General features: G+C 28.7%; 6 protein-coding genes and 1 long non-coding RNA gene across 12 annotated transcripts; 3 read left to right on the forward strand and 4 right to left on the reverse strand.

Moving 5' to 3' along the window:
• The first annotated feature begins 89 nt into the window (after positions 1–89).
• Positions 90–1,654, forward strand: LOC122522164 (ELMO domain-containing protein 2). The gene has a single exon (XM_043642987.1). The coding sequence runs from the start codon at positions 471–473 to the stop codon at positions 1,410–1,412; it is 942 nt and encodes a 313-aa protein (XP_043498922.1). The 5' UTR covers positions 90–470; the 3' UTR covers positions 1,413–1,654.
• Positions 1,655–2,182: 528 nt separating this feature from the next.
• On the reverse strand, positions 2,183–4,291 carry LOC122522165 (thioredoxin domain-containing protein). 2 transcript variants are annotated; one of them, XM_043642989.1, is made up of 7 exons: positions 4,133–4,291; positions 3,634–3,900; positions 3,236–3,421; positions 2,942–3,080; positions 2,700–2,861; positions 2,497–2,622; positions 2,183–2,387 (listed from the first exon to the last, which is right to left on the reverse strand). In XM_043642989.1, the coding sequence occupies exons 2-7, from the start codon at positions 3,761–3,763 to the stop codon at positions 2,237–2,239; spliced, it is 894 nt and encodes a 297-aa protein (XP_043498924.1). In that variant the 5' UTR covers positions 3,764–3,900; positions 4,133–4,291; the 3' UTR covers positions 2,183–2,236. The 2 variants fall into 2 exon arrangements, with proteins under 2 accessions (XP_043498924.1, XP_043498923.1); XM_043642988.1 differs by lacking the exon at positions 4,133–4,291 and having other exon boundaries at positions 3,634–4,051.
• Positions 4,292–4,553: 262 nt separating this feature from the next.
• LOC122522166 (succinate dehydrogenase assembly factor 2, mitochondrial-like) lies at positions 4,554–5,380 on the forward strand. Its single transcript, XM_043642990.1, has 3 exons — positions 4,554–4,664; positions 4,758–4,906; positions 5,007–5,380. The coding sequence occupies exons 1-3, from the start codon at positions 4,632–4,634 to the stop codon at positions 5,278–5,280; spliced, it is 456 nt and encodes a 151-aa protein (XP_043498925.1). The 5' UTR covers positions 4,554–4,631; the 3' UTR covers positions 5,281–5,380.
• Positions 5,381–5,570: 190 nt separating this feature from the next.
• Positions 5,571–9,630, reverse strand: LOC122522168 (zinc finger FYVE domain-containing protein 1-like). 2 transcript variants are annotated; one of them, XM_043642991.1, is made up of 6 exons: positions 8,184–9,630; positions 7,794–8,063; positions 7,316–7,691; positions 6,962–7,223; positions 6,423–6,867; positions 5,571–6,336 (listed from the first exon to the last, which is right to left on the reverse strand). In XM_043642991.1, exons 1-6 carry the CDS (start codon positions 8,638–8,640, stop codon positions 6,113–6,115), a joined length of 2,034 nt encoding a protein of 677 aa, XP_043498926.1. In that variant the 5' UTR covers positions 8,641–9,630; the 3' UTR covers positions 5,571–6,112. The 2 variants fall into 2 exon arrangements, with proteins under 2 accessions (XP_043498926.1, XP_043498927.1); XM_043642992.1 differs by having other exon boundaries at positions 7,794–8,060; positions 8,184–9,629.
• A 691-nt stretch (positions 9,631–10,321) lies between these two features.
• Positions 10,322–14,725, forward strand: LOC122522170 (dolichyl-diphosphooligosaccharide--protein glycosyltransferase subunit STT3A). 2 transcript variants are annotated; one of them, XM_043642998.1, is made up of 12 exons: positions 10,322–10,581; positions 10,911–11,100; positions 11,196–11,363; positions 11,459–11,619; positions 11,737–12,126; positions 12,215–12,368; positions 12,454–12,692; positions 12,770–12,934; positions 13,021–13,209; positions 13,374–13,593; positions 13,684–13,872; positions 13,976–14,725. In XM_043642998.1, the coding sequence occupies exons 2-12, from the start codon at positions 11,004–11,006 to the stop codon at positions 14,119–14,121; spliced, it is 2,118 nt and encodes a 705-aa protein (XP_043498933.1). In that variant the 5' UTR covers positions 10,322–10,581; positions 10,911–11,003; the 3' UTR covers positions 14,122–14,725. The 2 variants fall into 2 exon arrangements, with proteins under 2 accessions (XP_043498933.1, XP_043498934.1); XM_043642999.1 differs by having other exon boundaries at positions 10,322–10,468.
• Positions 11,550–12,833, reverse strand: LOC122522171. Its single transcript, XR_006304998.1, has 2 exons — positions 12,523–12,833; positions 11,550–12,100 (listed from the first exon to the last, which is right to left on the reverse strand). It is a non-coding gene; the product is annotated as an uncharacterized LOC122522171 (long non-coding RNA).
• LOC122522169 (tyrosine-protein phosphatase non-receptor type 23) lies at positions 14,693–22,624 on the reverse strand. Of its 3 annotated transcripts, none has more exons than XM_043642997.1 (17): positions 22,335–22,624; positions 21,861–22,063; positions 21,438–21,760; positions 21,241–21,353; positions 20,538–20,944; positions 20,106–20,453; positions 19,795–20,018; positions 19,465–19,700; positions 17,526–19,374; positions 17,282–17,431; positions 16,680–17,215; positions 16,315–16,596; positions 16,006–16,190; positions 15,630–15,931; positions 15,424–15,441; positions 15,118–15,264; positions 14,693–15,015 (listed from the first exon to the last, which is right to left on the reverse strand). In XM_043642997.1, exons 1-17 carry the CDS (start codon positions 22,419–22,421, stop codon positions 14,894–14,896), a joined length of 5,532 nt encoding a protein of 1,843 aa, XP_043498932.1. In that variant the 5' UTR covers positions 22,422–22,624; the 3' UTR covers positions 14,693–14,893. The 3 variants fall into 3 exon arrangements, with proteins under 3 accessions (XP_043498932.1, XP_043498928.1, XP_043498929.1); XM_043642993.1 differs by having other exon boundaries at positions 17,282–17,452; XM_043642994.1 differs by lacking the exon at positions 15,424–15,441 and having other exon boundaries at positions 17,282–17,452; positions 22,335–22,623.
• Between the last annotated feature and the right edge of the window lie 168 nt (positions 22,625–22,792).

Raw genomic sequence — 22,792 nt, forward strand, 5'->3', positions numbered from 1 at the left:
AGAAAATTAAATTAATAAACACTTTTTGAAATCTCTTTGAAGTCTTTCTCTCTTTCTCATATATATATACATATGTATATATATATATATATATATATGTATATACATATATTGAACAGAAGAAAAAAGAAACGCACGCGTTTATATCTCTTCTTTCCCCTGTTACCCCCGGAGGCTAACTTCTTTTCTTCGCAAAATATGTAAGGTATTCCCTATGTTTGCTAGATGAACAAGTTAATAAGAGTGGGAATACGTAAGCGTTGGATAGTTGAATGAAAAGTAATTTGTATTACTAACTTGCTCAATTTAGAGGTTATGTATTCAATCAATTATTGTTGATAAGTGAAAATTGAATGAAAAGATTAACAACAAATTTACATTTTTTGTGGAATGTTATGAAATTATTTAAAAATAATTGATATTAATATATAAACTTTATCTTTGAATGTTATTGACAAACTATGTGAAACATGTTTCTCCAGTATATATTGTCAGTGATATATTGGTATTTTCGACCATTTATCAAATGGTTTTTAAGACAAACAACACAAATGTGTGAGCTTCAAAGAATTTGTTATGGACAACCTTCTGGAGCTCCTAGAACACTTGCGGTTGAAGAATCTCTACATCAATCAAAGAATGCTAATATCAAGAGTTTGATAACTTATTTAAATGACATTGCTAATCAGCGTGGTATAACTATTAAAAGTGAACGTGAAATTTTAGAAGAGGCAATTAGAACAGTATTGGTGACGAAAAATGTTAACCCAACAGCGCATCCAGATTTTGCCAAATCATTTGGCAAATGCATCGAATTAATTTGGGGTTATCGTCAGCTATGCGTGGAATGTGAAGAACTTCGAAAAACGCCCTACGACGCTGATAATCCAGAACATGAATTATTGTTATTGAAATTATGGAATCTACTTATGCCTTATGATTCTTTGGATGCTAGAGTAACTAAACAATGGCAGAATATTGGTTTTCAGGGAGACGATCCTAAAACAGACTTTCGTGGAATGGGAATATTGGGATTGGAGAATCTCGTATATTTTGCACAAGAATATCCCAGTGCAGCGACTCATGTTTTATCTCATTCTACTCATCCGCATTATGGTTATGCATTTGCCATTGTAGGTATAAACCTTACCAGTATGGCATTAAAATTATTGAAAGATGGTACTGCTAAAACACATATCTATAATTCATCAAAGACACTACCGACTATGCGTGCTTTTCATCAGTTTTATTGTTATCTCTTCTACGAGTTCGATGGATTTTGGATTGAATCTAAACCGAGTAATATGATGGAATTTTCCTCTATACAGGAAAAATTTGAAAACAGCATTAGAATGGCGTTATCTAATTCATCGACTACATTAAGGATAAATGTATCGGTTGATAATATTTAGCACAAATCTTGAAAACTATGCTTCATGTTTATAGATATCTGAAAGATAACTATATTATCAATGGTAGTATGCACAAACCATTCCTTATTGTTATGTATACAAGATAATGCATTCAAATCTTTGATAATTAAGATTATATTAACCTGTTTATGGTTGTTACTATAACTCATTTTAAGGAAGAGAATGATTTTGCAATATACAATGTACAAATACTTCATTGTAACCTGTAATTGACTAAATTTTAAAAAAAGAATTTTTACACTAATTTTTAAAATAATTTTAACACTTCTAATACTAATTGATAATTAAAAATATTGGTATCCATATTTTTGGCTATAATTATAATTAATATACAAGGAAATATATGTACAGGAATATTTATTGAGAAAATCTCGAAAAGAAAAAAGAAACATGATAATAATTAAAATTTATATTTTACCTTAGTGCCAGCAAGCCATTAAGTAGATTGTGGCTATAGACAAACTTAAAAAATCACACACATTTATTTAAAATCTTTAATATTTATTATATATTGTGGGTAATTTTTGAATATCATTTATATAAATATTACTATATATTTTGCTTTTATTATTAAACCATACATTTACATATAGTAATCATTTATAAGATCTAGAAATTCGTATATATCAAGCATATATACAAGCTATTATATTTTATTTTAAAAAGAAAAGTTACTATCTCAACATTTTTATAATTCTTAGGTATAATAAATTATCTAGTCATTTTTTTATAGAGTATTTTTTTCCATATTTTACTCTTAGCATATATATACACCCATTAATAAAAAATTAAAGTAAGAGTGTTTATTGTTCCTTCTTCTGTGGCACATCTGTTTTATATTTAATCTTGGAAGCTACAGAAACAATAACTAATACACCAATAGTAATACTGCCTATTTTCATAATCCACGGATTTTCACGAAGAAAATCTGCTATCTTTTGCGTGATATCGTCACTGAAATAAAAAATATACACAATACTAAATTTCATGCTCACACAACACTAATTTGAATAAAGTTATATTAAATTTATTAAAAAGAATCTGTTTTTATTATTAAACTTACAACGGGGTCTGTGGAACTGGAACCTTTTCTGCATGAACATTTTTATACCAATCTTTTGCAAATGCGACTAATGAATTAACATCATACTTTGGAATTTGATAACGATACATTTTACCATGTCTAAAGCTGAAAATAGAAAATTAATGGTAATAAATAATCGATTAGATTTGATAGATCAATTAAAACAGTTAGCATATACTTACAAAATAAATTCAGGAACATTAACAACATTGAATCTTTTTGCTGTGGCAGTACCACCAGTAAATTTATCTACGCGTGCAACATTAATGCTATGCTTAAGTTTTGCACCAACCGTTTCCCATCTCGCACCCATTCTTAATGAATTTACATCATCAGTAGCATAACTATGATAATCGAAATGATATATCCATCAATTATAAGATTAAAGTGCTAAAATACAAAGAATTAATTATATATTACATACAACATAATAAACCAATCACCAGTCGTAGCTCCGCTGCTTGCTTGAGTCAAATGTTCAAAAGTATCATCATTGAGAGTTTTTACTGCAAGTTCTTTGTTATCAGAAAGTACAGTTAATATTTCTTCTCCATTCACAATACCTTAAAAAGAAAGAAAATAAAAATTTAGCAATTCCATGATGTTTTAACTTTTTTCATTCAATCATTTGATTAATGACAATTAATGAATATAAATATAAATATTATCACTATTATATAAATATAATTACTTAGACTTCTTAAATTAATATGCCTACCATGATATAATAAAGGATTTCCATGCCTAAAAAATACAAGTACAGGCTCCTTTTCTGGACTATAAAGATGTAAAAGTTGACTGTCTGTCACTTTGACAGTCCACGCAGATAAACTATCAACCAAATCTTGTCGAACACGTTGCAATTCCTTTTCAAAATCGTCACACTTCTTACAATTTGATTTTGCTATAAAAAAGAGTGAGAAAGAGACTCATAAATTAACTATGTATTAAATTTAAAAATATATTGGTTATGTTAGCAAATTTATTTAAAAAAGTAAATAATCAATATTAATTGTAATAAAAATAAAATAATTATTTTTATAAAGCATTGTTTACAATAAACTAATTATTTCTGTAATAAATTAACTAATAACAAATGAATAACAAGTTACTTACTGAAAAGTGCGATAACATATTTTTCGGTTTTTATTAAATTTAAAAGATCTTGGTCGGTAATTTTTTCGAGACCGGTATTTTGTGTCGAACAAAGAATACATGTTGCAATTAAAAATAATAATCGCAACATTTTAAATCGAGTAAAAATTAATTTAGATAATTGCGAAATACTTTCACAATACTGTGACTCGTTGACCACACAACGACGTTTTCCTTTTGTCTGTTACTGCCTGACTTTGAAGTCTACCATTTTATCCAGCTGTCAAACTAATATATCTTTCTTCAATTAATAATTATTCAGACTTAGAACAAATTCGATGATACATTGATTTAGAATTCAATATGTTTTCAAATATATTTTAGAAATAAATTTAACATAAAATATGGAAAATGTATTGTTGACAATACTAAATATATACATTGAATTTATATGCATGTACGCGTGGTTGGCTGAAAAGTTTATGTGGAATCTAACATAGAAAGAATTTTATTTACTTACTTTTATTTAGAAAAGAAATTTAAGTTTTTTGTTGGGGGTCAAAACTTTTCAACCTATTCTCAGTGAGTGCATAACCGATGAATGAAATTTTCTATGTACATATTTTATTTTAATTAAGGGTATAAGCAGTACATCCAAGTGTTAAAATTCGTGCAATTGATATTACTTTTGATTTGATTTATATTTTATTTTAGATATTGATATGCATTTCATTGCAAGTAATATCAAAATAATAACTGCATTTAAAATAATATTTTTTCATATGTGTTTATTTTTTCAGTACTAATTAATCAATTTTACAGTTAAGAAATATTAAACAATATCATTAATATTATTTATTAATTTAGCATTTATAAATTAATCGAAAAATAGAATTGATAAACGCAGACGTATATCTGACGTCTTTTTAAATGATGTTCACTACTAGATAGCGTTTCAATCGTCGCAATTTTCAACTCAAATACGCATTTTTATAAACTATTTTAAATATAATAGAAAAATGAATATTATTACTAAATCAATAACTTTTTTAGTATGTATAATAAAATATTTATATAGTTATGAATAATTGTATATTATTTCTAACATATGACATTATATAATATTTATCATATTATTAATTAAGGTTAGACCTATGACAGTAAGAAGATGCATATCCACCAGCTGTATAAATTATAAAGATTTTGGAGATATATTTCATTTGGAAGGTCATGAATCGAATATTCCTCCTTATGTAGAACGAGAAGGAGAAAATATTGATCTTAAAAAAGCACGGTAATATTACTTAACTATACAATTTGATTTGTATAAAGTTTGTTACTGTTATAATTCAGATAAATAATTTTGGAATTAAAATATCTATTTTATTCTTCAGTCTGATTTACCAGTCACGCAAACGTGGTATGCTAGAAAATGGTCTTTTACTCAGTACTTTCGCTAAAAAATATCTGGATAATTTTAACGATTCGCAGTTAAAATTGTATGATCGTCTTATTAATTTACCATCTAATGATTGGGATATATTTTATTGGGCTACAGGTGCTAAACCTACACCACCTGAATTCGATAATGAAATTATGGATTTGTTAAAAAAACATATTAAGAACGAAGATAAACAAGCTAGGATAATGCAGCCAGATTTGTATTAATTTGCTGTCGTTTATATGTAGACTATTTATAATCGTAAAAAACTTTTAGTATTTAATTTAGGTTGATATTATATTTTTTTTTTTCCGAATAAAATAGAATGTAAATATATGAAGAATAAATATGTTTAAATAAAATTAGCCAGGAAATTTTTTATTTATTCATCACGATCTCATTTTAATTGAAATTTATTTTCATCTACAGTCATCAAATCAAATTCATTTTAATTATACATTTATATAATTAAATATGCATAATCATAACTTTTTACAGATAATATTCCTTGGATATATTTTGTTAACTTTCTATTTTAAATATAGCCAAGATTTGATATACAAATATAGCTGAAACTGATATGTAGCCAATTTCATGAGACTATAGTTCATAGGTGAAATGTAATTTCATGTTTTATATCCTATGTTGGCGACAGTAATGCTCAGCATTATTATATAACTTTCTGTACATATTTTGGCTGCTTAATAAAATCTGTCTGTACATTTGTGGATACTTATTACAAATATAATATCTTTGTTGTATAAATAGAGGTTATATCTGAATAAAAATTTGATAAAATATATTAAATATTGCGCTAAATAATCGTATATAGAGCACAACAGAGGTAGTAAATAGAATGTGATTCATATAAGAATGCAAAATTTCAAAATTATACGAAATAATACGTACAATTGTAACTTAGTTCTGAAAAATATATAAAAGCACTCGAATTAAATAAAAAAGAAAACAGATAATTACTAATTGATTTATCTAGTTTTGCTGGATATATCTTCTAAACTAATTTTTTTGTACTTTATGTTTATAAAAAGATAAGTAAACTTAATCAATTTTAATGCAGGCATTGCATACACGCACAGGTTTATCCCATCCTCTGTGAGGTACTGGTTTACGATGTGGCGAACATTCTTCACATACACCACGTCCACAATCTCTACAGTGATGTAAAGAAAGCGTAAGAGAAAATTTCTGGTTACAGATACAACATCCAGTAATTTCTGAGTCAGGTACCCAATAGGACGGTCTAACAGTGTCTTTTATAAAAGCTGTATAAGTAAAAAATATTATATGAAAAATTAAAGATTTTCATATAAAATTTAATATATTTTTAAAGAAGATTTAAGTTACATACTTTTGGAATAATTTAGAACTGTTCCAACTGCACTTAAGGTAGATACTACTTGCTCTGTTACTTTTCTAGCATTCACATCATCTGCAGTTTGAGCAGCTTCATAATTATTGGTATCTTTCATATAACATGTATCACAGACACGTACAGGTGTATACCAGTTTCTGGAGGGTACACATTTTGTTTGAGAGGAACACTGTGCACAGAAACCTTCTCCGCAAGCACGACAATGATGCTTTGTATCTGTTACGCCAAATGTTGTCTTACATTTAAAGCACCATTTAATTTCATTATTAGGACGCCAATATGAAGGTGCTATTTGATCTGTTACCCAAGCAGATATTGCCTTAGTAGGTTGTAAAGAAACATTGGTAACTGCTTCAGTTATATAAGACACACCATCAACCATACGTTGAGCTGTATTTTGAGGTACATTAGAAGCAGTTGGCTGAAACAAAATAATAATCATGACAACCATATTCTAAGCAGTTATTATTAGTTTATCTAACAAAGTTTCTGCAACTATGATTAATTTAACATACCATAAACCAGACATGAGTAATTTCAGTACAAACAGCAACTTCTTCTGGATCCTTATTTCCATACCAATATTGTCGACTTCTATAAATTTCGCCACAGTGAGGACATTCTATTATGGAACCATACCATGCGTATACAGCTAAGCCATACCAACTTTTATCATTATGAGTTTGTAACCGAGTTGTTACTTTAACTTCTTTTCCATTGCTATAACATCTCTTACATATATATATTAAATTTTCATACTGATTTTGGTATCGGCACCTGTGCAAATACAATTGTTCTATTTATAAAAGTAGCTATTATAATCATATTATATTCATAAATGTATTAATACAATAAGAAATAATTGTTACCTAGTATTGGTATTACTGTGGGGCTTTCCATCTCTAAGATGACCCATACTATTACTACATCTACAACCACAACTGAGACATTTTACTGGGCAACTAAAATATTGATCTGGGAATATGATATTAGATAAATTAGTATTTTCAGCAGAAAATTTATCATTTAAGTGTTTCAAAGTACTGTATACGAGTTGTGGATGTCTTGCAAATCGTACTGATGTATTTTCAAGTTCATTATTTATAACCATGCGTAAAGGCTCATAATCGGTAGAAGAGTTTAATGTTTGAAGCCCAACATATTTCAGTTTACTAAATGATTCTATCTCAAGTCTCATTTGACCAAATCGAGTTCTCAACATATCCTCCGCAGTTTCAGAACCATCTGAAACACAAAGATTTATAAGATTTTTCTAGCAATATATCATATGTTTCTAATCAAAAATTCTTCTTTGAAATTACTGTCATTCTGAGAGATTATATGTACTGTTGCTCAGAGGTTTGGTGTGTCTGGTCTCCTGTAGAACAATTACGCAAGGGCCAAGGGAGGTTAATGAACTTGACATTCCTGCTCGTTCTCCCATTGCTTGTAAGGCTGTTCGAAAATAATGACTATACGCTTGGGAAGCAGATGACAAAAACAAAAACAAATCCTTATTCAATTTTTCTGAGCGTGTCCGATATATAACAATGTCAGATATGGCCAAAACTTTAAGTAGAAGCCTTATTTTTCCACTCTCGCAAACAGTGACACCTGCTTGAGGAAACAAAATAAGAAAATATTTTTATGGACACAGTTTCCTTAGAAGAATTTATTAATTTAATAAATAAATAAAAAAATGAAGCAAAATTATTTTATAAACAAAAACAATATTACCTAATAGACCTTCAGTATCCAGGCATATTACGTTGAGATTTGGGTCAAATGCCGCCCAAATACCGAATGTACAAGAAGTTTGATCATTGGAAGTTTTAAAAACTTCACGTCCTTTGAAGAATGTCTGATTTAGCGTATGACTTTTCCCATCGCCCGTATTTCCAAAAATAGATACAACTTTAACTCTTCTATCTTTGCCAATGCAATTCAATTTTCTAATAAATTGTTCAGCACTCAAAACTTTTAATCTTTCATATTTATCTATTAATAAAAAGCTTTCTATATTATTAGGTTTATTCTTAGCTGACAATCCTTCCATTCCAGTATTTGAATTAACAGTAATTAGAGAATGATTAGTATTATGCATATCTTTGTTGTAGAGTGATAAACTGTCCAAACTTTGCATAATCGCTGGACTCATGTCATCTGTTTCATTTCTTCCCCATGTTGTATTCATAATGTTTAATGAAAGTTGTCAGCACCACAAAAACGTATCAATTAAGTATATCACAATTTATTGGAATAAGTAATTGTATATCTCTTTTTTTTAAACAAATTTGCTACAAGTGTTAAATAAATATAAATAGAAATGTCATTAACGGAGAATAAAAGTATCAATAGCATTTATTCACTCAGCTAGAACAACACAAATAAATTACTGCGTATATCGGTCGACAATAGGATATGGCGTCGTCTAACGTATTTATTTAAAATGTACACTCCGCTTGTTCATATTTTCTACAGATTCAATTACATATGTAATATCATAGATAGATATATATATATATATATACATATATATATAAAATGTTACAATCCCGCTCATTGATAATATTGTTAACGAACAATTTTAATATGAACGCGTCATGTCACATGAATTTTCAATAACAACAACAGAAATGATTCAGAAAAGATACAAAACACCTAACCACATGATTGTAAGTTCAGTGATGAGTAAACGTTCCGATCTTTCTATTGTCCATAAATTCAATACGCATCGTCACGTACGTCACGTAGCACAGTGTTTCTCAACTGATTAAATGTTGGACAAATTTAATATATACTTATACAGGGTGTCCTGCAATTAGTTTTACAAACGAGCAGGGAGTGGATTCTACATAAAAAACTAAAGAATAAAATTTGTTCATATAAGGCTTTGTTCTAGTGAAAAATAAGTTTAAAAATTTGTCGAGATTCTCGCACTTGATTGAGTTTGCAGCTCTGGAAGCTAAAAGCTTTGTTAAATAAGCATAAGAGTAAAACCGATAAAAGAGATTTTATCATACTTGTAAATATATGCAGAAGTACAAAAATAATCTCCGAAATACTCAAGAGTACAATAATAAAATCCGTGGAGCTGAAACTGAATCAAGTTTTTAATTTCAATTCAAAATTGAGTTATACTTTTTGCAAACCGCCCAAATCTTCTGCGGACCATTAATGGTCTGCGGATCACCAGTTGAGAAACACTAATATAGAATGCAACTATATGACATAATCAAATGCATATTCTCACTAAGCATATACAACCTTTTTCTTTAACATTAAACCAAATAATTTCCTAAAGCATATTTTACAGTTAAACATATATATGTGTACTTTACTTTAGATTATTTTTCATCATAATATATACAAATGCATCGATAAGAATAATAAATAATAATAAAAAAAATAAAAAATGGGGTTATGCGTTCGAAGAATGTTGCATTTAAAATAAAAAAAACAATTAATCCATATATGTTGTATACATGTAACATCATAGAAATTTAAAAGGTTCTGTTCATATTACATTTATTTCCTTTTTGTATGATCAACACACTATCTTATATTTTCATACAATTTATTAAACTTTCATTACTTTTTAAAAAATTGATCTACACACAGTTTAATTAATAATATATTAATTAAAAATAATGTATATTAAAGATCTAATTTCAATTTTGAATTTACTTTTAGTGTTCTCTTATACATTTACATTAAAATTGTTTTTTAAACGTAATAAAATTAATTTTAAAATTTTAAATATTATAATATAATTTTGTCATATAATAGTAGAATAAAAAATTTAGAGGATAATAAAATAGATCATATTTGTATTATTATGTTTCTAGAGAGAAACTATGCCATCATCAGATCATAGGGTAGATCATCTACATTGTAACTTCCGTTACATTTAGGACAGTAGTCAGAAACATTGTAGATCGTGCTTAATGCTTTTCCTTTCGAACTGTGACAGATTTTCTGTTAATTAAATGTTTCTAATATTTCGTTGATACTGATAATTCGTAAGTTGATGTTATCATTTATGCGATATCGTTGATAATATTATAATCAATTAAAAGTCTACCAAATTTATGAAAATATTTGACACGCGTATATCACCGGCCGGTAATTTTGTGTACGTGGTCACTTTTGTATTAAATGATAAGATTTTAATTTAAATAAGAATTTAAATGAACATGTGATTGTTGTTAAAATTGATAATCAATTAAATTAATTTATTATATGCAATTATTTATCTTCCTGTCAAAAATTATTCTTTATCCATTATAACCTTTTATCAATTGATATTGTATAACTATAGGAAAGGTCAATGAACGTATCTATATATCCATAATTTTAAAATTTTAATTAATAAATATTCAATAATAGTCTTATTTATTTAGATATAATAATTATTGGTCAATTTAATCTGTATATATATAACTGATATTATTTTATTTGCAGTAAAGAGAATACAACACAATGAACTTTTGTAATCTTTAAAGAATAATTATATATTAAATTTTAACTTAAGAGTATAAATTAAAATCTAAAACAATGGTATCCTTAATCAAAGCGAGAGGGCTGCGTATGTCGGCACAAAAACAAGAAACATTGTTAAAGTTGACCATACTTTCCTTCGCTGCAGTTTTATGTAAGCGTATTTATTTTTTTTTAATTATGTCCAAGATATATTTTAACTGTACTAGTAAAAATTACATGTATTATGTTTTTTTAATATTCTTATAGCTTTTGCTACACGTTTATTCTCGGTGTTAAGATTTGAAAGCGTAATTCATGAATTTGATCCATATTTTAATTATCGAACAACTAAATATCTAGCGGAAAATGGATTCTATAGTTTTCATAATTGGTTTGATGATCGTGTATGGTATCCATTAGGAAGAATTATTGGAGGTAAAATTATTGTATCATAATATTTTATCTTTGATTTTTTTTTCGTATTACTAATTTATTAAAATATATGTATATTTTTGTAATTCTGTTTACAGGAACAATATATCCTGGTTTAATGATAACTTCAGCAGCACTTTATCATTTATCATGGCTACTAAATATCACATTAGATATACGCAATATATGTGTATTTCTAGCACCTCTATTTTCAAGTTTTACTACAGTTATCACTTATTTGTTAACTAAAGAATTAAAGGTAATTCACGAATAAAAATATTTCATATTACATACATTTTCATGTTAAAAAACAAATTATTTAATTTATAACAAATTATAAATATATGAATGTATCGATAATATGTTTGTTTTTAAGGATTCTGCATCTGGATTATTTGCTGCAGCTATGATCGCTATTGTACCAGGCTATATATCTCGATCTGTAGCAGGATCGTACGATAACGAAGGCATAGCTATTTTTTGTATGTTATTTACATATTATATGTGGATAAAAGCAGTCAAAACTGGAGCTATTTGTTGGTCAACATGCGCTGCACTTGCATATTTTTATATGGTGTCTTCATGGGGTGGTTATGTTTTTCTAATCAATTTAATTCCATTACATGTATTGACTCTCATGGTTACTGGTAGATTTTCGCATAGGATATACACTGCTTATAGCATTTTATATTGTCTTGGTACTATTTTGTCTATGCAAATATCTTTTGTTGGTTTTCAACCTGTACAAAGTTCCGAACATATGTTAGTAAGTATTCAGAGAGTGTTATTATAACTTATTATTTATTCATTATTTTTCTTTCGTATAATGTAATCATATAAATATTGTTTTATAGGCATTAGGAGTTTTTGGATTGTGTCAGATTCATGCGTTAGTCGATTATTTACGTAGTAAATTATCACAAGATGATTTTGAAATGCTATTTCGAGGTCTTCTTATTTTTACAATTACCGCATCTTCCATAATCGGGGGCGTTTTGACGATTACAGGTATTTTTTGTTTTCAATTTATCAGAGTATTTTTGAGATAGAAATAATAAGATAATGAATCAATTTTCGATTTTTTTTGTTAAAGGAAAAATATCTCCATGGACTGGTCGTTTTTATTCTCTTTTGGATCCATCTTATGCAAAAAATCACATACCAATAATTGCATCTGTTTCTGAACATCAACCTACAGCTTGGAGCTCATTTTATTTCGATCTTCAAATATTAGTATTTTTATTTCCATCAGGTTTATATTTCTGTTTCTCTAAATTAACAGACTCCAATATTTTCCTTGTTTTGTATGGCATTACTAGCTTGTATTTTGCTGTGAGTATAAATTAGTATATTTTAATCAAATTTTTATCAACTTTGATAAACGATTTCTACATTAATATGTTAAATAGGGTGTGATGGTACGTTTGATGTTAGTACTCGCTCCAGTTATGTGCATTTTGGGTGGAATAGGTGCATCTTCGTTGTTACTTACTTATATGAAGCAAATTGACAGTGGAAAAATTGTTGATAAAAGAGCTAAGAAGTTTGAAAGTAATTATGTACTAAGGAGCGAGGTACATCGATATGATTAAGTAGTAATTGGTATTATTCTTAGAAGAATATATTCAATATTTGTTAATGAAACAATTTTTCTTCACAGATTGCAACTGTTTTTGTGGTAATAATGTGTATACTATTTTTCTCGTATACCATTCATTGCACTTGGGTTACAGCAGAAGCTTATAGCTCTCCAAGTATTGTATTGTCTGCACGTTCCCCTGATGGTGGTCGTATGATTTTTGATGATTTTAGAGAAGCATACTATTGGTTACGCATGAATACTCCGGAGGTATGCTCTTGAAAAACATAGTCAGTTATCAAATAAAATATAGTCTGTAAATTTGTTAAAAAATAGAATATAATATTTAATATCAACATAAAGTAATTAAGTTAAAAGCTCATGTTTTTGGATATATAATAACATTAAGTTTAATAAGATTATATTTTATATAGAATGCCAAAGTAATGTCATGGTGGGATTATGGATATCAGATAACTGCTATGGCCAATCGTACTATTTTAGTAGACAATAATACATGGAATAATACGCACATATCAAGGGTCGGTCAGGCAATGGCAAGTTCAGAAGAAAAAGCATATGAGATAATGAGAGAACTAGATGTAAATTATGTCCTTGTGATCTTTGGAGGATTAACGGGTTACTCATCAGATGGTATTTATTAAATTCATTGAATGAATAGAATTGATATTTAACATTATTCTTTTTATAACTTAATATGTACTGTATCATTTTTTTTTATAGACATTAATAAGTTCCTATGGATGGTCCGTATTGGCGGTAGTACAGAAAAAGGAAAGTCTATAACAGAATGGGATTATTATAATAGCGCTGGAGAGTTTAGAGTTGATAGAGAAGGTTCTCCCGTTTTACTTAATTGCCTCATGTATAAAATGTGTTATTATAGATTTGGACAAGTTTTTACAGAAGGAGGTAAAATTTAATATATACATATATTGTTAATTTATCCATTTATGCATGGAGTTTCTACTATGAACTTAAATTTTATATTTCATATATATTTTTGTTTAAACAGGTAAGCCTTCAGGTTATGATAGAGTCAGAAATATGGAAATAGGAAATAAAGATTTTGAATTAGAAACGTTAGAAGAAGCATACACAACGGAACATTGGCTAGTAAGAATTTACAAAGTAAAAGATTTATGGAACAGAGGAGGTTGATTATATATAAGTTAATTATAAGTTGTAGTTCTATAAAAGACAGTCAAAATAATGCAAATTCTACTTATTATTATTCTATTAGCTCGTGAGGGTTTTTCTGTTGTCGATAATATCAAACAGTAAGCATATATTTAATATCGTCATATAACTGAATTTTTGTTATAAAATAATATTCGCGGGAAAAGTGCTTCAACAAATTTGTATGGGTATTTACATGTACTTTAGATCGAAGAACTAAGTTTTTTGACTTATAAATAACATGTTTATATCGTGCAGTTGCGAAAATATTTTTTTATCTTCTGCTAATTGTTAAATAGTGATAATCTTTTTTTTTTAAAAGAAACTTCCTATTCTGCAAGAGTAAAATGTATCGTATAATAGAGATCTTACATCTCTTTCTAGCATTTGTACAAATTTCATCATTGAATATATAAAATTGTACTGCTTATTCATTTATTATGTATAATGTTTATATGAAATATGAAAAACATATACATACGAACACAAAATAATATAGTTTAATTATCGATTTGTACTTTGTATATTTTTCAGATTATGTACGATAAAGAAATACTTGAACAATAAATGTCTTTTATTTCAGGTATGTTGATTTCGTTATACAATTATTTTTAACTGTTTTTTATGATCACAGTATCGAAACAAAATGTCTAGGATTAACATATTGTTTTCCATTATTTGTAATAAACATTGTAAATTAATTATTTTAATATAATCTCGTCTTTAGAAATAAAAAATTTTAAAATTTCATACGTTATCTTCTAATAGACCACAATGGATCCAATTGGCTTAAAGGATCTATAAATGCTTCGTTCGTTTTATCTGTTGCAATTGATTGAATAGTGTTGCTATGCGTTGATGCTACTTGTGCATCAGCTGTAATAATATTTATAAAGATACATTCATAAGTAATGAACCTTCTGGTGAACTTTCAAAGAGAGAAATTAAATTTATCTAACAATAAGTAAATATACAAACCTCTTTGTTTGGTTTCGGAATGTCCGCCAACACTAAGATTATGTAAAAAATCATCTGAAGGATGGGTTTTTCTAATGGATTTTTCTTTATTTAATTTAAGGCTTTCAAATCCTTCGAATGTAGATCGTGTAGAAGATAAAATTCCTCCTGCATTACAAAGAAAAAAAGAAAAAAGAGAAAAAATATATAAATTTGTATTAAAATGTAATAAGAACAATAAGATATACAAATATACACGTTTGCGTATATATGTGTATGTGCAAATATTTAAATAGAACAAAATTCATGTAATTATGCTGCGCTGACCTGTCATATATCCATGCTCTGGCATAAATAAAAAACATAAAATCTGACGAAAATCATTATTTGAGTTAATTCTCAAATAAACATTGGTCAGTATTATAATTTGATAAAATATTATAATAATTATTGTGTGTGTTACATATTATTTATATACTTTTCTAATGTTGGATATATTTGATATTTGAAATTCATGCAGATTTAGAACTTACGTTTCATTAATATATCCTGTGCATGATAAAGTACCATTCGATACGCGAACAGCAATGATTCCTTGTTTACTACTTGCTTGCGACATTTGACAAGACCTTTAAATACAAGTGGTACGTCAGCTATTCCACGACCCGCACGTATATGGCATACGGTCGAAGCTGCTACTAAAAACAAGCCACTTAATGACCCACCACTGACACAGTGTACCACAATTGGCTTTGGAGAACAACGTCTTAGTGCTTGCTCAGTCATCACATCAGTTGCAAATGTTAGCAAAGCACCAGGACTACTAGGAAAACCACTAAAAAATAGATTGAAAATTTAATAATAAATTTTTATCATAAACCAATGAACGTAGATTATTTTTAAATTTACTTGGAAGGCCATACAAGAAACTGCATGTGTACTACTATTTTTTCAGATTTTGTTTTGGTATTGCATAAAGATAAAACTCTTTGAATATAAAAAGTATGAGTCACCGTTTTCTTCGTCTTAATTACGAAATTACCAATAGTAAAATCATTATCTGTGTCGACTGACCAATATAATTCCTGTTTCAACTACAAAGAGATACACGTTGATTATTACTCTTCTATATGTATATATATATATATATATATACTACTATGTATATATATATATACATAGATGATTATTTATTTTATATTGTTTATCAAAATATACCTGGGCATCTGACACTAAACATGCTATTACTTCACATTCTTGTTCCCAAATCATTGTCCAAAATACATGGATTTTATCGGGCAATGGTGCTTGAGTAATAATAAATGCTGTTGGTGTCCATTGTGTTATTTCTACTACATGTGATGCATTTATGTATGATGACGATACATCTGGAGATGATATTTGTACTCGTGTGATATCATAAGGAATACAATCAGTAACACGATTATCCAAGGAATTAGCCAATGCAATTGTGCTCGACTGTTTTGCACTTTCACGTTCCTAAAATGAGTTAATTAAAATTTATATTGAAAAGATTTATAAATAAAAGAAATGTTCTCTCTCTAAATTATTTCATAAATTACTTCAAAGTCTTGAACTTCTTTCCACTTGATATCAAGATTCGTTGCTCCACTAAGAGTCTTTACTAATAAACTATCTACAAATTTCTCGTATTTCTCTACTTCATTAATAAACTTTTGCATTGTTTCTGGATTTCCTAACGGATCTTTCTTTGGTTGTACATCGGTGTACCACGTATCCCAAACAATCTGTAGACTTTCATAGTCTTCTTTATTTTCCATGTAAGTGGACGTTTTTTCAGAAATATGTGTGACTTCTTGTTTTGGTTCATCCTCCTTTTCTTCTTTTTTATCTGTACTTTTAATAGAAGCAGCATCGTCATCATCTTGCGCTTTATTAAGAGGTCGTACCTCAGGTACGAGCGGTGCATGATTTATAGTAATATCAAGATCGGATAATAGATCTACATTAGATTTTTGTTCCTCCGATTTGGTTGTAGGTTTGACGGGGTTTGAACTTGTAGTTGTATTTGTTCCATTATTAACTGCTTGCATGTATGTTTGATTGTAATTGTTCTCTACTCTGGTTGAAGTTCCTCCTATAAATGATTGAAATTAAATGTAAATACGTTTATGTGTAATTAATTGAGATAGTCAATATTTACCTTGACCTTGCATTTGTAGACCATAAGGAGTTGTGTAATATATGTCATTCGAAAGTTCTGATTGATAATCCTGATTTGAATATTGAGAAGAAGGAGTCTGAGTCATAGTGTTATTACTTGCATTGGTGTACCGAGCGTTACTTTCTTGAGCTTGATAAACATTTTTAAGGGCTGTAATACATTTAATATGAACGTGTGTAATTTTAATATAAAAAAGAAAATAAATACGATGTAGCACACTTACATTCTGTTTGGTATGATATAGCAGCTGTATTAACGGCATGGTTAGCATGCATGTAAGAATAACCCTGATTATAGTGTTGTGCATAATTAGGATTCTGCGAGTAATCTGTATAATGTACTTGATGTGAGTAATCATATGGTTGTGAATAACTTTGCACGGTTGTTGCTTTTGTATGACTTTGAATTAATTCCGAAGAAGAAGTGTAATTCATATAAGGATAATTGTTTGACATCGTAGATACTGCCTGATTTTGTGGATATGATAATCCAGTAGTAGCATGATATAAATTCTGATAATTATTTGGATAATTAAGTGGCATTTGCTGATTCGTATAATTTTGCTGATTATATTGAACTGCAGCAGGATTTTGTAAGTCTGATGAATATGAAACAGGAACTTCATTTATATTTGATGCTGGTGTAACTGATGTAGAAGGCTGTGTAGATTGTACAGCTGTATTCGATTGCTGTACTTGTACATATGGCATAGATGCCACATAATCAGTTGTATTATGACTGGGGGTTTGTTGATTATATCCAATGGTAGAATAATTCTGAACATATGGCATGTTATTTTGATTAACATGTGAATATGCATAATTTTGTATAGCTGTATTACTTTGGGCGGATATTATATTCTGATTCTGTCTGTACATAGTATGACTTGGTTCTGAACTAGTAACAGATTTAGTTACATCCTTTGGTACATATTGTTGTTCAGGATGTACAATGTTTTGAGACATTTGTGACTGATTAAGAGTCCTTGTACTATTAATTGTTGTACTAGATACAGGATGTCCTGTAAGTGACACTGATTGCATTTGTGACACTATAGTACCTTCTGTTGGAACCATCATATTAGCTTTATCTTGATTAGGCCCATAACGGTTAATTAAATTGGGATCCTGTGATGTTATAGCTTCACCATGCTCTACAGAAATTGGATAAGTATTGTAATGCATTGTATTATTCTGACTATAATGTTGCATAGAAGTAGAAGGAAACTTATTTTGTACATCTGGAAGTTGTGTACAATATCCTTGTTCGTTTGGTAGATAAGTTGTAGAATATGGTAGATTACTTGTCACATCTGTGGTCGTACTTATTTGATGATACATTTTTGCTGTTTCATCTTTCTTAGAAGCTACATAACTCTGATTTATCGTTGCGTTCATGTCCTGATTTTCAGTAGAAGTGCGAGATTTATATGCATAATGAGAAGCTGTTCTTGGATCTACATACATAGAAGGATGATATTGCTGCGTTAATTTCATATTAGATGCTTGAATTTCTTGCACAGGCACTGTACTTATAGGTTGACTGTGAGTATCAACTATATTGTTTAAATACGACTTTGTTGTCGGAAGTATATCCATTTGTGATGGGCCTGCAATTCCTTTATGAGGATTGTAATACTGATTTGAAAGAGTAGAAATACTATCCAATCTATTGTTCAGATAATCTTTAAGTTTTAAACCACTGGTACTTCGCGTTTGACCATGTTCATAATTTGTCAATGTTGAAGTTTCAGTCTTGTTGTATACATTCTTATTGTCTTGTGCAAGTATTTGTTCTCGTTCTTCCTCTTGAACTTTGCACGTACTTTTAACTCTTTGCAGCAATTTTGATACATTTATTTCTAATTTTCTATAAAATTCAAGACCTTTGTTAGCTTTTGTTAATAAATCTTCATAAGCATCGTATGATGCAATTAGTGAAGAAATCATAAATTCTCTCCGCTTTAATACATCCTCCACTATTTTTCTTACATCTCCAGTTTGCGCGTACGCATCCGTCAAAGCTGCCATAATATTCTCTTGCGCAGAAAGATTTTGTTCTATAAGACTTACCTAAAATTACAGCAACATATATTTATATCTTTTATATCTTTTACATTATTTTACAATATTTTAAATATACTAATCTGCATGGATACTAACTAATGATTGATGTTTACTAAGTTGTTCTGAAAAAAGACGATCGAGAGAACTTGATTCAGAAGTAGCTGTAACTAATAAACGCGTTAAATCATCCTGCGCAATCGAATCTCTCAATTTAGAATGTAGATCACTTCTTTGTCTTCGCATTTCGTCTACTTTATTTAAAATACGTTTCAATTCCTGAACGTGCAATTTATCTGCGATTTTTATACTCTGAGTTGTATCGCTACTTTGATCTATAAAAAAAAATTTATAAATTTGAAAAATAAATATCATTATTGTACATTTCTCTATTGACAAACAATATTTGTATTTATATTTAATAATTACCTGATAGATGTGTACTTAATGACGGTACATTAACAATTAAATCTGGTAATGGTTGGGCAAGTATTTTGAGATTTTTAACATGCATTGTTATTGCTTTATGAAGTGCTTGATTACTTTCTAATGCTTTGTTATGAGCTTCTTCATATTTTTTGCATTCCCTTGTTAAGTCAGTTGCTACAATAGTTGGTGGCCTTTTGCCAACAGCATCTTGATATTGCTTCTCCCTATTAATTGTTTATGATTGTAATAATTATATCATTAAATATTTATATGATCACGTAATTCAATTTGTAATTAGAAATTTCACTTACTTTAATTCTTCTTCGAATAGTAACTTTTTTATTTCCTTTAATACGGTCTCAACATCCTGACTGGTATCAGTTAATTTTCCCATAATATCAAGTAAATCTTGAATAATTTCTTTCTTTGCGTTAAGTGCAGCACATCTTTCAATTAATTCTTCGGGAAGTGGTAATAGTTCCCATTCAGAAGCTTGAACATCAGGATCCCATAAATCTAAGTGGTCTAATTTAAACGAGGAGAGAAAAGTATTCAATTGAAAATCTTTGTCTTCAATCTTTGACCCGACATTACGCAATATCTTAGCTTTTTCTTCCGAGTAAAGAGAACTTGCCTCGTGTACTTTCATCGGTACTAATCTGTAAAAATATTAAAATACAAAATCTTTAGTTAAAAAAGAAGTAATATAATTATAAATTATCAACATTGATCCAGGTATTAACCTGGCAAATATATCTGGTCCTGAAACTTCTGGATCATTTATACTAAAAGATATTCCTTTAACCAGAGAGGCTCCCTTGATTACAGTAAGTGTTTCTTTTTCTGGTATTTCTTCGTGGTAAATGAATTCATTTTCATTTTTCGCAGCTTTCCTTTTACCTTCAATAACATCGTTTGTGAATGTAAGCGCTTCCTCGACTACGGCTTTCTCGTCAGGAGCACCTGTTACGTCTACAGATCCCTTAGCAAAACTATAAATCAAATGTGCTTCATTAAGAGAAGCTAGTGCGGCATTATAAAAAGCAACCCTTTCTCCCATTTTCCTCTGTTCTTCTGCAGCAAGACCTTGATATAGATGTGTAACTGCTAAATGATATGCTCTTTTAAATTTGACATATCGTTTCCAACTCTGAAACGATATTATTATTTATCAAGGAGTGATCCCAAAATATTAATGTAATAAATAAATAATACATTAATAATTTTTTATATAAAGTCAGTTATCAATTCGAATTTTTGATTACCAATTGTTATGTTTGTAATATAGTTTATATAAGATGATATATATATGTATATAGTTAGATTGAATATTATAGTAGGATATTGTAAAAGAAAGAATGTAAAGGAAGCCCTCCAAACCCGGAAGGGATGGAGTAAGAAATAAATAAATAAAAATAAATAAAAAAATAAATAATACATTAATACCTTATAAATTTTAGTCCCGACTGTGTCTGAAATGGTACCTTCTTCGCTACCTCCTTGTTCCAAGGTACTCAATGTAGATGTATAATAATCTACAATTTGTCTAGCGACTTTGGCTATAAAATATTATTTTATCAGAATAAATTAATTCTATTACCTTAATCATCGACACGTTCTTCTTGATAAATACTGTTTCTTACCTACGATAGTTGGTTTACGATTATCAAGCATACTTTTTTCTAATATACATTCTTGCGCTTGAGCTAGGCAAAGTTGATACATAAATGTCATAAGCTCTGGTGCCAAATCAACGCCGGATGGTTGTGGAAAACTGTTTTTTAAGTGCTCAAAAGCCCATGCTGCACATTGAAAGTGTGCGCATGCCATTTTCATTCCATCGGCAGTGGTTCGTTCAGTACGTGCACCCAATTGCGTATGCATAGCGCCAATATTATATAAAATTGATATTATTTCAAAACGTATACTAGCCAATGAGCATACCATATTTGCGTATGTATCTCTCCTATTTAAATCATATTAGAAAAAACATTATCTTCTTTCATTAGGTAATGAATTCATTATTTCTATAAAAAGAAACAAAAAGATAATAATATTTTTCTTACCATGTAAATGTTATAGCAGCACCACCATCTTTTCCCATTGGAAATCTACTTTGTAAAAAGTGCAACTGACAATAATATTTTTTTAATAATAAACAGCCTGCCATATCGAGAGGAGGCCTAACTGCCATAGTACGTAAGCTTTCCAACTGATGTATTTCATTTGTATATGATTCAGGATCTTCATTATAAAAATCTCGTATATACTGAAATTTGATAACAACATAACATTGATTACTTTTTTCTAGTTTGTATACAGTATTGAATTAAAAATAATCGTTCATAATTTAATTAATTGATTAATAATTGAAGATATCTTTATTATCTATATACACATTTTAGAACAAATTATCTGTATTGGACAATAATAATGATTATAACAATTGTGAATAAGTTATCAACGAAAATGTTATAAATGACTATTAAGATAGAGACACCTAGAACCGTTGTATTGTTTAAATAATAAATAAATTCTACCTGTTTTAACTTCGGTCCGAATGTAATTGGTTCCGGGCTTACTTTTAAATAGAAAGAAATCATCGGCAATCTTGGTACTGCTTCCATATTATTATTTTTATAAGACACCACGCAGTTTTTAAGATTTGACAGTTAATCGTATGTCAAACATGCCAAAATGGAATTCTATTACGGATTTAATAAGCATAGACTATAAACCTAGTGCTATTAGACTAAGATATACCACATAGAAAGAAATAACTCAATATTGCTGGAAAACTCAATCAGAAAACGTAGTTTTCTTTGCGACTTAACAATTGTATTTCTAGAATGAAACACGTGATGGCGCTACAGCGGCAAAATTGCGATTTCATTTATTGCATAAAATCAATCAAAACATTACAAAACTGCATATATGTAATTACAATGTGTATAAATATTTTATCAACTAATAATTAAATTTCATTCTATTAAAAATA

Source organism: Polistes fuscatus, unplaced genomic scaffold, assembly GCF_010416935.1.
Source record: "Polistes fuscatus isolate 324 unplaced genomic scaffold, CU_Pfus_HIC Scaffold5, whole genome shotgun sequence".
NCBI lineage: Eukaryota > Metazoa > Arthropoda > Insecta > Hymenoptera > Vespidae > Polistes > Polistes fuscatus.

What these genes read in the sequence shown, in the direction of transcription:
- LOC122522164 (XM_043642987.1), top strand. Translation starts at nt 471, where the DNA reads ATGTTTCTCCAGTATATATTGTCAGTGATATATTGGTATTTTCGACCA.
- LOC122522165 (XM_043642989.1), bottom strand. Translation starts at nt 3,763, where the DNA reads ATGTTGCGATTATTATTTTTAATTGCAACATGTATTCTTTGTTCGACA. An exon ending in AAATCCTTTATTATATCATG is followed by an intron (nt 3,081 to 3,235) that starts GTAGGCATATTA and finishes TTTCTTTTTAAG; the next exon opens with GTATTGTGAATGGAGAAGAA. An exon ending in GGTGATTGGTTTATTATGTT is followed by an intron (nt 2,862 to 2,941) that starts GTATGTAATATA and finishes CGATTATCATAG; the next exon opens with TTATGCTACTGATGATGTAA.
- LOC122522166 (XM_043642990.1), top strand. Translation starts at nt 4,632, where the DNA reads ATGAATATTATTACTAAATCAATAACTTTTTTA. An exon ending in CTAAATCAATAACTTTTTTA is followed by an intron (nt 4,665 to 4,757) that starts GTATGTATAATA and finishes TTATTAATTAAG; the next exon opens with GTTAGACCTATGACAGTAAG. An exon ending in ATTGATCTTAAAAAAGCACG is followed by an intron (nt 4,907 to 5,006) that starts GTAATATTACTT and finishes TTTATTCTTCAG; the next exon opens with TCTGATTTACCAGTCACGCA.
- LOC122522168 (XM_043642991.1), bottom strand. Translation starts at nt 8,640, where the DNA reads ATGAATACAACATGGGGAAGAAATGAAACAGATGACATGAGTCCAGCG. An exon ending in GGATACTGAAGGTCTATTAG is followed by an intron (nt 8,064 to 8,183) that starts GTAATATTGTTT and finishes TGTTTCCTCAAG; the next exon opens with CAGGTGTCACTGTTTGCGAG. An exon ending in AGTTCTAAATTATTCCAAAA is followed by an intron (nt 6,337 to 6,422) that starts GTATGTAACTTA and finishes TTACTTATACAG; the next exon opens with CTTTTATAAAAGACACTGTT.
- LOC122522170 (XM_043642998.1), top strand. Translation starts at nt 11,004, where the DNA reads ATGGTATCCTTAATCAAAGCGAGAGGGCTGCGTATGTCGGCACAAAAA. An exon ending in ATTAGGAAGAATTATTGGAG is followed by an intron (nt 11,364 to 11,458) that starts GTAAAATTATTG and finishes TTCTGTTTACAG; the next exon opens with GAACAATATATCCTGGTTTA. An exon ending in TACGCATGAATACTCCGGAG is followed by an intron (nt 13,210 to 13,373) that starts GTATGCTCTTGA and finishes TATTTTATATAG; the next exon opens with AATGCCAAAGTAATGTCATG.
- LOC122522169 (XM_043642993.1), bottom strand. Translation starts at nt 22,421, where the DNA reads ATGGAAGCAGTACCAAGATTGCCGATGATTTCTTTCTATTTAAAAGTA. An exon ending in GCTGCTATAACATTTACATG is followed by an intron (nt 21,761 to 21,860) that starts GTAAGAAAAATA and finishes TGATTTAAATAG; the next exon opens with GAGAGATACATACGCAAATA. An exon ending in TCGGGACTAAAATTTATAAG is followed by an intron (nt 20,945 to 21,240) that starts GTATTAATGTAT and finishes ATATCGTTTCAG; the next exon opens with AGTTGGAAACGATATGTCAA.